Genomic DNA, 17,831 nt, shown 5'->3' with positions numbered 1-17,831 from the left:
TATTACAGAGACCACTTTATGAGCATCTCAAGGGATGGGTTTATACATGGACCGCGGTACATGGATGTATACATGCCACACAGCTCTCGCGTTGCTATTGGACAGCTACGAGTCTCATCACATCAGCTAGAGATAGAGGCTGGGAGAGCGGCACGGGTTCCCAGAGCTGAGCGGATATGCAGATTGTGCCGCGAGGAGGTGGAGACTGAGGATCACTTTGTATGTAGATGTAGAGCCCACCAGGGGGTCAGAGATAGATATGCAGGATTGTTTGAGGAGCACTCTTCACTACATCAGTTGATGGAGACCTCGGACCAGCGACAGCTTGGCAGACTACTACTAGAGCTTCATAGTTCCCGAGAGAGACTCCTCCAGACACCCGCTCCCACTAGGGGTGGGAGACAGTCCCAGCTCACAGATTTCTTCCAGAGATCCATGCCAGTGCCAGCTGATGTACCACGTGGGGTGACCGCACAGAGAGCAAAGGAATTGAGAGCCAGGAGGAGACCTAGACAGACTGGACATAGAGCACCCCGACTCCGTCACCGAGAGATAGCAGCTATCCGAATGAGACACCAGATGGAGACACAAGAGAGGGTAGCTCGCTTTCATTCAGACTCAGGGTACATGTTCACGCCATTCATAGCCTCAGCATCGGCGATGTATGATATCTTATATCCCTCTTATGGCACTGGATGGAGTTAGACATAGATCTGCATAGCATGCTTGTACTACCCCTTCAGCATATAGAGATGCATCTTGCCTTAGCACTCCATCCACATCCCCACCCCCCCTTATATTGTTTGTATATGGGCTCCACCGATCCATGATGATTCACAGTTGTATCCAAACACATGCACACTTTTTCTTTTCTTTCTTTTCTTCCGATGACCGGAAGAACACAGTTGTATTATTTTTTTTCTCATAGGCCGACTTTGGCCTCTCGTAGACGTTAATATCTCTCTCTCTCTCTCTCTCTCTCTCTCTCTCTCTCTCATCTTGGGGCTATAGAGCTGGGGCGGTCCAGGCGCCCCAAGATGAGAGGCCCATCTCGACACCGGCGGAGACTACAACAGAGGATCAGGACCATACTAGCACGGCATGGGAGACGTCTAGTCAGAGTACTCACCATGGAGGACATTGAGGATATCCGCCATCGACCGATGAGAGACATCTTTGGGTGATGTGTATGATGCTTACCTTTGTTGCTAGAGTTTTCCTCCCAAATGTTATCCATTAGGAGCTCCTAGTACCGTACTTTTCCTCATAGTTATTTCAGTTTCAGTTAGTTGTTTTTAGCTTTTCTTACACAGACATTGTATCAGATCCACCAATTGTTGTAACCTTTTTGGTCTCATAGGTCATTTTGGCCTTCTGAAGACGTTAATATATCATTTCATTTCATTTCTCTCTCTCTCTCTCTCTCGGCCATCAGGGCACCGACCACGCTCCCAGGGAGTCACCACTGATAGAGCAGTTATCTTATGTCGTGCTCGTCGACCACGCCCACCAGGATCCCGAGCACGGCATCCTCACCCCATCGCCAGAGCAGAGCCATTATTGCTCGGCATCGGAGGCGCCTACCTCGCTTCTACGACCTCTCCATTCTAGACAGCCCCATGGCGGAGATACTTGATCTAAGGAGAGGGCAACACTTCAACTGATCAGCATACATGGATCTACCTGATATACATTTTTCAGTATTTTCCAGTATTTTCTACTCAGTATCATCTCGGAGTCTTACAGTTCTGTTCTTATAACTGTAGGACAATCAGTTTATTGTACTTTTTAGTCTCATTTAGTTGTTCTCTTTGATGAGACACCAACTTCAGATGTACTCTCAGTTTTGGTCTCATAGGCCACTATGGCCTCTTAGAGACGTTAATATTTCATTTCATTTCTCTCTCTCTCTCTCTCTCTCGCCAAAGTCCAAGCAGCCCGCCAAGCTGGAAGGTGGGCAGTCTACCGTGACGGAAGGGCAATAATCGAGGACTTCCGTAAGCCTAAACCCAATTGACTAGCATTCTAATGTGCCATCGGCATTTTTTGTATCACAGATAGTTGTTTATCATCCTAGGGTTTTCATTAATCTTTTGCTTGTGCTTAAGTGCACCCCGAAGTGGATTGTAATAACTGTGAGGTACCGGTTTTTGGTCCCATATGCCTTCCAAGGCATTCCGTGGACGTTAATATGACTTTCTTTCTTTCTTTCTCTCTCTCATGATTGCTGCTTCCACCAGTGAGAGCCCTCCCCTCGGAGTCTCCAGGTGCCCCCCTCCAGAATGATGGGATAGCCAGTGGACTACAGTTTCCTCAGATTTCTGTCTGTGGATGCCACTGCTATTGATGAGACTTCCGCTCCTCTCCGAGTCTGTCATTCTGCACCGATCCAAACCAGCCACTCCGTAGAGTGGCGCAGTTATCTTTTTAGACTCCCTCAGTGTTGCAACAGAGCGCGAGTGGAGTCCGGAGACTGTCTCTTCCGCCAATCATGGACAGGTCTGAGGTTATAGAGCTCTCTCACCACCTGGGAGACCTGCACCTCACAGAGATTGTTTCCCACTTCTAGTCCTTGGCCTGAATGGAGCTCAATGGATCAAACCACAGCAACCAGGACGGCACGCTTGTGAGCTCAAGCTTGGAGGTGATCCTCTGCATCTACTTGCATGTATTGCTGGCAGTACCTCTCCCCCCCATCCTACAGATACCTTTACTGCGATAGTTGGAGCCAAATGTATGCATACAACCGAATCAGAGCGGAATGGGCCCACATGGAGCATAGGATCAGGGAGCACCTTGGTCGGCTACACACCAGGACAGGATGTGACTACTCACAATCCATACCCCCACCTGAGTCTCACAGGGTGGAGGACAATGTAGACAGATCCCTCCCCTCTAGACCTGTGATGCTGATATTCACTTGGAACATCCGGGGATTGGGCAGCCCGCATTGTCGCTTTAGGCGAGTAGGCCTTCGCGAAGAGCTGCACAGAGTGAAGATTTTGCAGGGCAGGAGTCACCTTTCGGTCACCCGCCTTCAGTCCATCTAGGATCCAGGGCGGTGTATGTCTCTCTATCAATGAGCAGCTTCTTACAATGGTGGTGGATTCAGGCACTAGAGTTCCAGGGAGGGCGCAGTAGGTGATTATCAGATTTGGAGAGGTCCCGGTGGGCCTCCTCAACGTTGGCAGGATAGTCAACAGAGCCTCTGCATACCTGAGAGCTTGATACAGGACCTAGAGATCTGCAGGAGGATTGAGGAGTTTATGGGGGAGCCTGGCCTTCCATGAGGGCACATCAGTACGACTTTGGATAGAGGGCTCACTGAGATCAGCATTATTCTCCAGGAGGCAGCCCACACCAGGTTAGCGGATTTTAGAGAGGAGGAGAGCAGTCTCCGCCGGAGCCTTGCCTCCCTCCAACGCCTGCAGGAGTGCACCCCGGACATCATGTGGATTGAGGCACAGATGGCTTCAGCCCCGCTTTGAGATCAGCTCCCTAGAGGAGAGGAAATCAGAGTACAGATTCCATGCCCGAGCATCTTTCTGGACTCAGGCGGGAGACACAGGAACTCGGGACTTCTTTGAGAGGACAGGACCTCACCATAGGAGGGATGGCATCCAGAGGCTTAGAGGATCAGACATCACCGTTGTTTCGGAACCACCCCAAGTCCGAGCCATGGCCACAAGCTTCTTCAGCTCCCCCCTCACTACAAAGCCACACTCCCTACAGGTACAAGTTGCACGAGAAAGGATCTGGCAACACACGGGAGAGGTGGTCCCTCTGGCTCTCAGCAGTTTCTTGTTGATGCCCTTCTCTTCTGAGGAGATGCAGAGGCATTGCAGGCACTCCGTAGGGGCAAGTGCCCAGGCGAGGATGGGCTTCCGGTCCCCCCTGTTTCTTCGACACTGGGAACTCATGGAGAGCGGCTTCTGTGCAGTGTTCAATGAGATTATGAGCTCCAGATCTATTCCTGAGAGACTAGCGGAGGGTTTGATTCACTTGATCCCCACGGAGGGAGGTGACAGGCTGGAGATTCACAAGTGGCGACTTATCACCCTCTTGGGGGGCACCTACAAAATCCTCGCCAAAACCATCAGCCGTCAATTATAGCCCCACCTCCCAGATTTCATCCATGGCATGCAGACAAGTATCATCCAGGATAGGACCATTCTGAATAACATGTTCACTTTTTGGGAGGTGTCCGCCACTGCCCGCCTTCAACAGGACTTGGCCATTCTTTTGCCGGATGTCGAGAAAGCCTATGACAGGGTGGATTGGCGCTTTCTCAAGGGGACTATGTGAAGGATGGGTTTCCCCGCTGCCTGGATCTGCGGTGTCTCTGCCCTCTATTTGGCCTCTCACAGCCAGGTATTGATCCAAAACCCTTGGGGCGACAACTTCCCACTTTCTCGTTCAGTGCACCATGGATGTCCCCTTGCGCCCTTCCTCTTCCTTTTTGTGGCAGAGGCAATGAGCAGTTTTTTGGCCTCCCACGAGACCGGACTGCAGGGCCTCAGGCTACCTATTAGGTCTCAAGAGCAGCTACTCGATTATGAGTTTGCAGACGACATAGCAACCTTCATCCCTGGAGAGGTAGAAAGAAAGAAAGAAATATATTAAGCGTCTGTATAAGGCCCAATGGGCCTATGAGACCAAAGTGATACAATAATGTCCATGGCATATCTCATCATGGAATGGAAAATAAAACAGAAAGAAAACATAAACATAGCTATCTCACTAGGGTGATACAAAACTGTTCATGGAAACTCATCATGGAATACTAAGAACATAGAACATGAGAGAAACATCAGCTCCGAGGTTTGCAGATGTAGTTGAAATATTTCTCCGCACTCAGATCAACTAGCACAAGTCATGTGGAATTTGGGTTAGGTCATCCCCTACCTTTTGCTTGGCGCCCAGTTGAGTCTTTCCACTGGATTCCAAGGGGTACCCAAGTGCATTATCTTGGCTGTCAAGTTGGGATCAACATCACCTCAACACAACAGCTAGCACCAATCCTTCCGAGCATTCGGAAGAAGCTTCTATACTGGAGCATGACTAAGCTCTATCTTCCCGGCAGAACAATGGTAGCGAACCAGGTCCTCACTACCATGTGGTATATCAGCTCCTGCTAGGCCTTTTCCATGACATGGATTAGACAGGTTCAGCAATTGATCCGCACCTTCCTCTAGGCAAGCTGCGATGGCAGGCCGGCATGGGCCAAGGTGGATTGGAGAGTTGTCATTCAGCCTCGCCTCAAAGGCGGCCAGGACATTATTGATCCTTCTATGCAGAGCAGAGCCCTTCTAGGCAAGCTGATCATCTAAGGCCTCCTCCCACATGGCAAGCCCTAGCAGGACTTTCTAATGGCCCGTATCTCCGCCCATACTCTAGTTCTTGGCGGTCCCTAGCCCCAGAGCCTAAAAGATGGAATCATGGATCTTTACAGAGATGAGGACCCGCAGCCTAAGTCCGGCATTCGAAGAACGCTTCGCGGCCAGCCTTTTCCGAGCCTGGACCACATCCGTTCTTCTCTTACAGCCTCTGGTATGGAGCCCCTTGATTCCCTTCCTAGCGGCCACATGCTAGGCTCCCGCTCACACGTCTCTTGGGGGGCTTTGAGCGAGGGACCGGCACAGTCTCTTGGAGAGTGGCTCGCCTTCATACGGTTCCCACCCCATGCCAAGGAGCCGAGCCTCATTGGGATCCGAGGCAAAGCTAGGCTTACCTTCAACATCAACTCTTCCATTCCTCCAAAGTGGCTTGCATCAAGGCTCAATCCACCTCCCCCTAGATGGGTAGGGATTTTTACCAGACATGATATCCTAATTGTGGTCCATGGTGGAAATGGAAGCCCCCTCACGACCTCCTCTATTGGTGGCAAACTGAGCTGCTCTCCCCTCCCCCCAACCCCCCGCCTTCCCTTTGACAGAAGACCTTAGCAACTGCACTCTACAAAGAGTGAGAGTGATTGGGTGTCATGACCACAAGTGGCACGTTGACCCTCCCTCAACCAAAGTGGCCAGAGAGAGGTTATGGAGATTATGGTTATGGGAGAGCCAACCACTGATGAGATTGCATTGGGATCCGGGTGAGTGGCTATGGCACCAATCCCTTCACCCCAGAGGATTCCCTCGACATCCCCTTTTTGAGTATACACTCCGTCTGGGCCGCATGATTCAGATGCCAGAGGTTGATAGTATGCCAGCGCCATCAGTTCATTGGCAAACCCAAGACATCCCTGCGCGTTTCCTCTGGAATTTTTGGAAACGGCTATGGGACATAATCCGGCCACGGAAGATTACTCTTTTCCTCTAGCAAATAGCTCACAGGAGCTTAGCAGTGAGCACCTGGCTGGGAGTTGACCGGAGCTCAGCTCTAGGTGTGGTCATTCTAAGGAGTCTCAACGTCATTGCATTAGGGATTGTCCATGCAGCAAGTATGGCAGAGACCTCTCTGCATCTTCACCATGGACCACGCATCCGCCTGCACCATTACCTAGGGGATGGTTGCATGGGCCTTTGAGTCAACACCGGCCCTTGCATATGAGGAGACACGATAGGGCCTTGCCCTACTTGTCTCTCACTGATGGATCATGGCAGCCCCATTTTCAGCAACCCCAGAGAGGAAGAGTACCACAGGCACCTGTCAGAGGTGGGAGATCATTAGTCGCATTGCAGAATGGCACATTTGGCCTGCTTGCTGCAATGAGGCCATAGAGGGCACCACCACGCCGCCTACTGAGTCCATCCAGAGCATATGGACAGATACCATTCACACCCTCCTCCGTGGCCAATGGGAGAAGCTGCAAGGCATGCGGAAATGTTGAGAGGCTTTTTTGCGGATCTGGAGGGGACAGAGGAATAATCTTTTCATGTACATACTGGGTGGCCATTGGGCCACCTCACCAGATGCACACCTCTCTCATAAGTCGGCAGGGTGCCTAGTCAATAGCCCAGCTGGCCGAAAGGGATAAATGACCCAAATACTGCCCGCCCACTCTTTAATGATGTGAGAATGCCTAACTTACTTATAAGCTGCCTGGCCACACTTTAATGACGTGTGGACTTGCGCAAAATAGAACAATGAGCCATAACTCATAAATGAATATCAAAGAGTTCTTATCCCCAGTCTACAGCCCAGAAGCATGGTCAGAATACAAATTCAAGCGCACGGTTCACGGGTGGGCGTCCCCTACCTGCCATGAACTAGGCACACAAGTCTTGCAAACAGTAAAACAGTTCACGTAAACACATTTTCAGGCCATGCAAGTATGCCATGCATAAGAATGTGCTAGACAATCTCCCTTTCATTTAGCTTGTAACAGGCGGTCATTCCAGGCGTAGACATTACGTCCCATGATAACCGGAAATACCATGCTCTAAATATGGGCACGGACCAAAATCCCCGGCCTCACATATCTAGCCTATTGGCCCTCGGCGTAAACATAAGTCCCCTACCATGAGGTGCCAGTCCACATGACCCTTGGCATAGACAGAAGTCCACTGCCATAAGGCATCACGTCTAACCATGGAGCTTATCAATAGGTCCAAAGCTCGTCCAGAGGTCGGAAGCGCAAAGAATGCCCAAATGGAGACAGAACCAGTGATGTGAATATCCAAATAAAGACTTACCCCAAACCCGATCTTGTGCACTCCTGGAATTTAGGGGCTCTACCATATCCAAGCATTCAATGCACACGGTTGCTAAAAAAAGAAAATTTTGCAAGTTCCCTAGGCTGTGATACCAAGCACTTGTGCCTATGTGCTAGGGTTTCCAGAAGAGAGAGAGAGAGAGAGAGAGAGAGAGAGAGAGAGAGGCAGAAGAACTCAAACACAAGCACACGTGTGACACAAGTAGCCCTAAAACAGAATGAGAATATTTAGAACAGATTTCCAAGAACAAAATATGACTAAAAATGTTGATCCCAGATCCCAGCCCAATACTCTGCTGCAGATCTCCCTGGGCCAACCGTCAGTCCAGAGAAATGCTGATGTGCAATGAACGGATTTCCAAGAACAAAATATGACTAAAAATGTTGATCCCAGATCCCAGCCCAATACTCTGCTGCAGATCTCCCTGGGCCAACCCTCAGTCCAGAGAAATGCTCTACATAGTCTCGTGCACTGGCCAACTGTTGCTTCCCAGATTGTATGCTATTGGAATAAAAAGATCACTGCACATGAAGTACAGACATTGAGCAAGCATCAATCACGTCCAATGTGTGGATGTGTCAGCCATTCCCATTGGCACGGTACACAAATTCCCCTTAGAAAGGGGGAGAGATGTTCCTACTAGGATTTCCTCCAGTGTGGAAGTTGGAGCTTTCACCAATAGGCTGACACTCAGAGAATTTTGTCACTAGGTGGGCCATCTTCTTTCAGGAAATAATGTCTGGATTGCAGTTGCAAGTTACAGCAAGTGACAAAGAGTACAGTCAATGTGATGAAGAAGAAACAGTGAAACTACCTGAATGAGCATCTCTACAACTGGAAGAGTACACATCATCCCTTTCTCGTTAACATTTCCAACAACAGTGTTCAAAATCTGCACAACTAAAGTCGAGTGCAGCTGCAAAAAACCAGCTCCACCAAGCAGCACATAGCTTTCAATGATCTTCATGGCTATCTAGAAAGAAAGAAAGACAGTAAAGAGAGATATATTAGCGTCTACAAGAGATCTAGAGGGTCTATGGACCCAGAAAGTGCTACAAAAAAAAAACCATGAAGTGACTAAGTGGCTAGGTCATGGAAAAAAACAGCTTATCACAGAAAGTTTGCCATCTTTCCACTCATCACCTTGTTTGACATCAAACACTATTGTAAGAGATTTCATGAAACGTTACGTTGTGATATTAGGATGACAACTAGCACAGCTTGACCGTGCTTTACCTGGAGGTGATCGGAATTTCTTTCCATGACAGGGACAAGATGAGGAAATAATGCCAAAAGGTGGGGTGTTATTGTCGGTGCATGTTTCAACGTTGTCTGCCAGAGCTGCAGCCAGCAAGCATCTTATGGTCAGTTTCTGACATAATAATTACCAGATTGACACTAATCTAGCCAATTTCAGACCAGCAGGTCAATTGCAACATAGTAGAACACAAAAAAAAAAGGAAACACTCATTCTTGAAACAAGCAAGCCAGAGAGATCCTTTATCAAAAACTTTTCCCTCGTACAGTCCAAATGCTTGATGAACTTCATCCCGAAGGGGTGAACACTACGAGAAACCAGTCAAATACAGCACACAAAAATTTAGCCACAACAGGTACGTAAGGGAGGCACACAGAGTTCATTCCCGATCAGAGCATCCCACATATCAACCTTCTAGAAATCCATCAAGGATCCGCAGTCACAAACCTACCCTTCACTGCAGTAGCCCTTCTCAAGACTGCCATGGCGAGTATAATAATCTTATATATGGTTTACTTTTCGGCACCGCCACGTGCTATGTCTAGGCACTCTGAAGGAGTGGTTACAATATTCAGATATGGTGGACAAGGCTGCTAGAAGTGGCTAACTCTCCTCATTTATTCACTGAAAAACCATCAAAGTCCTAGCAGGTTGCAAACACAGCCACTTCCGTGTATGGCATGGCATTCATCCTTTCTCTACCTTTGTTTTACTAGATTAGCAGTGCAATCTTTGGCCTGATTCAGTACCTGCAAGCCATCTTCAAGCATATTGAGCTCATCAGGTTGATTTATATTTGTACTGTAATCGAGAATTGGGAAGAGGAACTCGTAGAAGACCGGTGATTGTGGCCCTAGAGCACAAATCAGACGTTGTAAGGCCACCATAACCTGTATACGCAAAAGACTCTGGCCTTCCGAGTCCCGCCAAACCTGTATCAATCATCAGTAAAGAGGTTATTCTGATATGAAACTCTGAGAGGGAGTGCTTGTGAAGTCAGACTCAGAAGGCTCAAAGATTGCCTGAGGGAGGAAAGATATCAAACTCTTTGTGCATGGAAGAATGCTCTCTCCAATACGATCGATAACCAAAGAAACAAGGTTGAAAACCTGCAGCTGAAAACCATATAAAAAGGGGATGATGAAATTCCATCTTTTGCTTACAAAGAAAGTACAAAAAACAAACAAAGCTCCAAAATAACAGATGACCTTGTAGATCTGTTCCAGATACTAACTGCAAGTGAAGACCCCCAATTTTAAAAAAACAAATCAAAAACAAAGGACCAAGAGCTCCATATGCTAGAAGCTTCACTGCAGCCATGCACTTTACATTGTATCATGGCATTAGGTGGAATAGTAATGTCCAGGAATACATTGGTTCACTTTCCAAGAACCCACGATTAGACTGCTAGCTTCCCAGCTTGCCTTCTTCCACCAGAGACATGGTTGCTAGATTGCAATATTACCACGTGATTTGGCAAAAAAGCGTGCACTTAATTTCACTCCTTGGTAGATCCATCAAAAATCTTGAACAGGCATTCACAAACAATGAGTTGAACACCGATTGAAAGAAAGAAGGTACCTTGGAGTCAAACTCCTGTGCACGATTCATGAACTGAAACAGACGTTCCAAGCACACGGGCACAAAAGCTACAAAATCCTTCTCATAGAAATGCACATCATCTATAAGATGATGCAAAGAGCGACATGCTGCTAGCTGCAAAACAACATTAGAAGTGGTTAATTTAGGCATAGTTTGACACATGCTGAACTGTAAGAATGTTCCAGACCCAAAAGCGTGTGTCCCAGCCTGGTACAGTAATCCAGTGGAAAGCCAGGCCAGCTTACAGCTTTGATAGCACACGTAATACATAAGACCATAGAAAAAACCATACAATCCAATGTAATCACTCCAATCAACTTTCCCATATTTACAAAAGAGTTCTTTTCTCCAAAAAAAAATAATATAAAATCATTCTATAAATCAACGAAAAAAAATCTGTGATACTGATTTGTTTGGTACCATAAGCTTTCACAAACCTATTGTCATATGAAGTAGAGAACTAACATTCAAGCATGTAGACTCTTGACCTCTTCATGCAAGTACCTGATAGGGCATCTCCCAAACAACCAAAGGCTCCAAGCACCTGTGATCATCCCTAGGGCGGGATCAATATAAAAATGCTTCCCTGCTCTGCCAACAACTCTCACAGGATGCACCACCAGGCACTTGCACATCACATACCATCCATCATGTACAAAGAAAAAGACTCATAACCTGTAGAGGTACACCTGTCCCTGAGAAAACTCCAAATCACGAGTGACGAAGCCCTTCCAAGAAGGTCCCTGTGATTTAGTGGTTGGGTATGGCACCATCAATCTGCACAATCCTGTGACTAGTGCCCCTCAGATTGCTACGTAAGCACCCCTCTCTGATCCTCCCTGAGGCTTTTAAGCCTCTTCCAATACAGCACTATGGGGAAGAGAGTCTCCTACCTAGCCCACTGAATATGCATAGCTGCCCCAAGAGGTCTACGATACTCATCCAAGTCAAGTCATTCCACATAATGGGCTGTCTATTAGCCTCCTCAGCTGACCGCGGAGGTATGTGAACCAAGAACCTCCTCATGCAATCCCAAGGCTGAAGAAGGGATCTAACCAAAGAGGAGGATTTGGGGGGGGGGGGGGGGGGGGGGGGGGGGATGCTCTACCTCCGAAAAGATAAAGCATAGGCTGTATATCCAGTCACCTCCCCTAACCGGAGTACACCTTGTAACCTACTGCACGAGAAAGTCCTTCCATGGCTCACTGCCAAGAAGAAATCCCCTCACAATCATCTTACAAAGCAACGCCGTACACTGCACCTCTAGGTCTATGATGTTCAATATCCCCTTGTGCTTGGGTAGGATAATGATTTCCCAAGCCTTGTGTGTACTATGCCATCTAATCCAGACAAAAGAAAATTGCAAATGAGGCGACGTAACTCGCCAATGCATCTGCTATGAAGAACCCAACAAGAACTGATAAACCAAGCAGTGGCCAATAGCACTTGGTTGACCACTAGCACTTGGAAGCTTCCTGTTGCTCCAATGCTGACGTTTTCTTTTAATGCTCATGAGCACAAGCACAAATTGTTGTGCTGGGGAGATGTCAATGCCAACCTGTCATCCAAGGTATCTGGCAGTGCATACTCTCCCAATCCAAGTGAACCCAACATCTAAACCCCAATCTACCTGCGGAGAATCACTGATCCAGAATCCCACTGAGTTGTGCCGATAAATGCTGGCTCCTAGTGCCAAACGAAACATCTCCAAGGCTGTCCGGAAGGCACATAGACATGCATGTGAGGCGGCAGGCCTCCAAAAACATCACGGTATCATCTACTAACTTGAATCCAATAACTCTTCCTCTGTGCGTAGAGGCAATCTGAGGTCCGAGACTCCTAGGGTAGCCCGAATGAACCTGCTCATACCCATCCGCTACTATGTGGTACAGTAAGGGACCTAGGGGGCATCCATAGCCCACCGAGCGGGGAATCTCGGAGTGCTCACCCACATCCCCACAGGCCAAAATTGTGCTATGTGCCTAACCCTAGGGACAACGCACGGGCAGCAGTGGAAAGAGCAATGCAGGCAGCAGAGGGGGGGCAGCGCAGGCAAGAGAGAAGCCCGGGCAGCAGGGAAACATGGGCAGCACAGAAGCGTGGGCAGCAGAGGCGGGGGCAACAAAGTGGCAGAGAGGGCAGCAGGAGAGGAGATGGGTGGACAGCGAAGGGCACAGGTGTGCACGGCGCATCAGGTACGGGGAGCTCTTGACCTACAAAATTCCAGGACAGATATTCAGTTTGGTGTGTCCCAGTCATAGTTGTTGTCGTACGCCGTACGACACTGTCAAACGGTACGATATCGTGAAACACCCCACCCCCCCCCCCTCCCCCCCTTTTCCCATATTTTTGATTGTTTTCTGTCTTGACCCTTTATATATATATATATATATATATATATATATATATATATTTAAGGCCGTTTTTGCCTGTTTTTTACTGTTATGGGGTTTGCTTGCTTTTGGTGTCGTTTTAGGCTTAGCAACCAAGGATATGTGGATGTTGACTTTTGGTGTGGATGCAAAGGATCTGTTCTCTCTATCCTTGTGATCATTGCTCCGTATTTGGAGGGTTGAGGTGAGGTCCTTCCTTAGGGCAACAAGAAGCAAAGGCTTCTCCTCAACTACCTCCCACTCTCTGTCTTCACAAACCGTCCACCAACAGTTGCGCCTTGTCCTTTGGCCTTGGGTGGGTGCCTTGGACTCTTTGGCCTCCCTTTAAAAAGCTCTCCTCCAACCTTCTTTCCATCACAAGTTTCACACTCTCATAGCTCTAGCCAATCAAGCTCAATCTCTCATTGCTCTCAAGCTCTCTTCTCTTGGGCCTTGGCACTTGTAAGGCAACCTCCTTAGCGATGGCGACTTTGGCAAGGGCTCGGAGGTGCCCTCTTCTCCTACAAATGATCTCAATGAGAGCTCCGATACTGATGCCTTCTCCATCTAGGTCCTAGGATTTAGATTCTAGCCTCTGCCCTGTCATCCATTTTTTTGTACTCACTTTTTTTGTGCCTGCGCCTAGTGTGCATTGCACCAATCTTACGGTTTAGCCACCCTTAGTACTATGCTTTGTACTTTTGATTGTAACTTGTTTTTAATGGAATTTTGGCTTGTAAGAACCTCTGAGCTCTCTATCCTTTCAAATTGATAATCTATAAATTCATAAGTGTTTTTTTTAAACCGTACTTTACCGTATCGCATTCCAAAATTTCATATGGTAGGTAAATCCCCATACGGTATTGTACCGTACCATATCGTACGACCGTATGCCAACAACTATGGTCCCAGTTAAGCAAATCTATGCATAGCCCGGGACAAAGCATTGGCACGTTGTTAAGCGTGTTTTCACACACTTACAGCGCACCTAGTTTGTTGGATTGTTCTATGCGCCAGAGGGGGTGTTTTTCTTGGTCTTAATATTTTTCATTGGCATCTCTCATTCCATTAAAATTGCTTTCTCCTAGGTCACACTGACTAAGCCCGTGCTGATGTTGCTTTGGTCGTTCTCGCTCTCGGGTACTCATATCAATGAACTGGCTTGTCAATCTTTGTTTCCTTTCGATGCTTTCCTTGATGTTCCTTTTTCCTTGGCTTGCACCCTTGTACACTCTCAGTTTTCCATTGTAGACTTCTCAATCTCTTTCTCTTCTTTCATTTTGTTTCTCCCTCGAGGGGTCTTGATTCTCTTTGAATTCCCTCTCTCAGTGCTTCATTTCAATTCTTCATGGTCTTCGCCATCTTCTTTTCTTTCTTCCTTTCTTCTTGGGTCTCTACCCTTTTTTTTCTTGGACTCTCGTATCTTCAGGTTTCCAATTCCTAGCTTTCCACTGGTTGTTTCCTACGATGATTTTCTGCAATCTTGTCTCTACAATTCTAGAACTTTCGACTCACAACTCGTCTCTACATTGATTCTCAGAGCGACTGACAAAGTTGACTAGCCTTGGCTGGGACCTTCCTTCCACATCTCCCAATCTCAACTTCCCTTAATGAGTTTTTGCACACACCTTTCCTTTTCTCTTCTTGGTTGATCCCCTTCAAGATCTAATGATTGCCTGGTATCTTTCTAATGAATCTTCTCCTTTTGGCCAAATCCTATTATGTGTCTCTTAACTAGCTCCGAGTTGGCTCTCCCAGTTACATGGTCTAACTCCGCCGCAAAACATCGGAAAGGCTGGTTCCTATTTTCGTACCTTGCATTGTTGAGATAATTAGTGGGCCAGTTGAAGTTCTTTGCCCATCCTTCGTATAACTCTAGTCAGGCTATCACGTTGATGGCGGGTGGTCTTGGTCTAAACCAATATTCTTGTGTGAAATGCCCTAATTCGAAGCAAATAATGCAATATCTTTCCTAGCAATGGGTTGTGGTATGAGCTGTGATACCACATTGGGAGCATCTGTCATCCTTGCTTGGAAGCTCTTTTCTTTGGCTTGATTCCACCAGCTGCTGAGTGATATCTTCCAATATGTTTTCCAGACTTTTTTTTCTCTTTGCTTTTGCTTCTTCTTTGGACAACTTTCGTTTTTGTTTCACACTAGATTTTCTTCCTAGCTTCTTTTTCACTTTTTTTTGTACCTCTATCTTCCATACCTTGCTCACTTTCAGAACTCTCTTCACACCATCGACGTCATCCTTCTTGGCTTTCATTCCTCTCTTTGTAGCATTTTATATTTCAAGTGTCCTCTCTACTAGTTCCTCTAACATTTTTGTTTTGGCCAAGCCTTCATATTCCTTTACGCTTAGATTCCTAAGCCCATTCATGAACCAAGATCTTTGAGATTCCTCCATAGGTATAGTTGTCATTCTCCCGCATAATTCTTAATCCTTTCAACAAACTCTATGACTATACTTTTCCCTTGTTTAATGTCTCCGAGTTGGTAGAGCGCATCCTCATCACTCCTCACGACTCAAAACCTTTTCATGACTAACTTCATTTGTTAATAACTCAGAATCTTCTGGAGGATGAACTCATAGTACCACTTTTTAGCCTTCAGCCATTGGGAAAATTAGTCTATTGTTCCACTTCTTAGCTTTGCCCTTCAGCGATTGGGGAAATAGTCTATTGAATCCTCCTGGTTCATATGCTTGAGACTAACGCGTCTCACAAACGCTTGTACATGGACTCAAAGATCCACCTTCTTTTCTCCCATGCAGTAAGGTATGTCAACAAGCGGGCCTTGAGATCACAACAAGATGACTTTTTACTTGAGCAATCAGTTCTTAGCATGTTCATGATCGTCAGCTCTGTTTGGTAAATACATCAAACCCTCGATTACTAATGTCTTCTCTTTCTAGTATGTCTGCATGACTAGATTTACCAGTATCAATTTGGCGTTCTTCCTCCATTTCTTCAACATGATGATTTCCTAAATTCCCTTGTCTATCGGCCCGTTCATCTAGTGCTTCTTCTCCACGACTTTCTTCTAATGAATCCATATCCCATATCTTTTTTTTCTCCTGAAAAAAGATCCTTCTATTAGTTAACAAAAACCAGCCTCGGAAGTGCTAAATACAAACACGAAGGGCTAGATACAAACTCAACTCCATGTACGGGGCGAGGATCAAAGAACATGACGGGGAGAAAGATGCACTTCGCCACCTTGTTGCTCTATGAGGAGAAGGCTATCTGAGACAGGGGATGGGGGAGGGAATTAACACACACGTGGTTTGTAGTGCAAGTGGGCTCACCACCTCTATCTATGAGAAAAGGGCCCACATACAGTCAGAGCCACCCTGCAACTTCCCCCAATGGCCACAGAGGGTATGAATGATGTCGAGCCAAATGCTCCTGATGGACTCCGCAAGCGACGTGTGGGTGCCTTCGATGACTTCGTTGCATCGAGCTCTCCAGATGTGCCAAGCTGCAATGCTGCTACAAATCTCCCATCTCCGGCACGAGCCTAGAGTCCAATGATTATTAGATGGGTCTGGGACTCATACTACCGAAATGCGAACATGAGACACCTAAAGGGCTAGCCCCCCACATTCCTCCTCATAAGCCATGACAATCTCAGCCTCTGTGGCCCAAGCAACAACACCCTGTGAAATGATACGGGTAGAGGTCCTGTTCATCATGAAAATGCAGAGAATCTGCTGCCAAACTTGCTGAGCCTTCAAGCAATGTCGCTAAGACTCCCGAGGGTGGCCGCACCCCGAACAAGCTGCTGGTATACCGCCAATGGCCAACCACGTGCCCACCACCAAACTCATGTGTGCCAGCAGCCACAAAAAGAGGGTGATCTTTCCAAGCCGAAAACTATCCCACAGCCTCTCCCAAAAATCTGAGAGAAAACGTTGTGAGAGGCCTTGTGTGACTGCCAGTATTTTGTTGCTACTGGGGTGCCCTCAACCTCGGGCATCTGGATCCTTCAGCCTAGCTATGCAGTGTATGCGATTCACGAAGAACGGGGTACCCAGCATCTCCTCCCTGTCTGCAAGATCACGTCAAGTCCACTCCCCCGGGTCCCACTGGAAGCGCGCGTGGAACCGGCTCTCCCAAATCCATAAATGCCAACATCTCTCCCTGGCCACCTTGGCCAAAGGGGGGCAATGTGCCACTCGTGTGCCTAAAATCCGATCACCCTCACCCTCTGCAAGGTGCATCCACTGAAGTCATGAATCCATATCTTCTTCCTCTATCATTATTCCTTCATGTTACCTTCTTTCTTGAATTCTCTATCATCTTCTTTGTCTTTTCTTTCCTATTTCTTATCCCATCTGTTTCCCTTCACGGTTAGATTCTACTTCACTTTCTCTTCTTGTTTTCCTGCTTCCTTCTTCTTTCAACGAGTTTTTCATCCCAATTCTTTTCCCTTCCTTTCTGACTGACTTTCTTTCTTAGCGTTCTGCGATTCTGCTAGCCTTTTGATCAGATCCTTCTCATTTATACCTCTTCCTCTCTTAATCACTACTTTTGCAACATCTTCAATTGACTTACTCCTATTTGTCGGCTTCTGACTTGCTCCTTTTATCCTTAGCTTTCAATTTTCCAATTGTTTGCATTGTGTCACCTAGAGGTTGGCTTTTACCTTCCTTGCAGTTCGGCTTTTTACTTTCCTAGCAATTTAACATCGCACCCCGGCAGGATCATCAAACGAGTCTATCGAGACTCATCCACTGCTTGGGACATGGTGTCAACTCTGATCAGAGACTACTGTCTCAAGCTCCAGGATTTTCCACCACCTCAATAGTCAAAATTTACTTTGGGTTAAGAGGACATCAATCAGGTCCAGGATAGCCTGGTAGCTTGTGGCTACCATCCACGTGGTCAGTCCCATGTTAGAGATTGCAGGGTAGCAAAACTTCACTACCACACACAA

The 17,831-nt window shown here is 47.2% G+C and overlaps 1 protein-coding gene across 2 annotated transcripts in view; it reads right to left on the bottom strand.

The window, feature by feature from the left end:
- The window catches only part of LOC147619511 (ARM repeat superfamily protein), a 121,087-nt gene that overhangs the window by 13,723 nt on the left and 89,533 nt on the right, over nucleotides 1-17,831 (bottom strand). For both annotated transcript variants that reach the window (XM_086773180.1, XM_086773179.1), the window contains exons 14-18: nucleotides 10,498-10,632; nucleotides 9,939-10,031; nucleotides 9,666-9,848; nucleotides 8,895-8,999; nucleotides 8,473-8,631 (exon numbers count right to left, since the gene is read on the bottom strand). In XM_086773180.1, the coding sequence (XP_086629306.1) occupies nucleotides 8,473-8,631; nucleotides 8,895-8,999; nucleotides 9,666-9,848; nucleotides 9,939-10,031; nucleotides 10,498-10,632 (675 nt within the window). The remainder of the gene's footprint in view (nucleotides 1-8,472; nucleotides 8,632-8,894; nucleotides 9,000-9,665; nucleotides 9,849-9,938; nucleotides 10,032-10,497; nucleotides 10,633-17,831) is intronic.

Source organism: Cibotium barometz, chromosome 33, assembly GCF_041138505.1.
Source record: "Cibotium barometz isolate CiBa-2024 chromosome 33, ASM4113850v1, whole genome shotgun sequence".
Taxonomy (NCBI): domain Eukaryota; kingdom Viridiplantae; phylum Streptophyta; class Polypodiopsida; order Cyatheales; family Cibotiaceae; genus Cibotium; species Cibotium barometz.
Note: the sequence above shows the minus strand (reverse complement) of the source record. Positions and strands in the feature narration are given on the sequence as shown.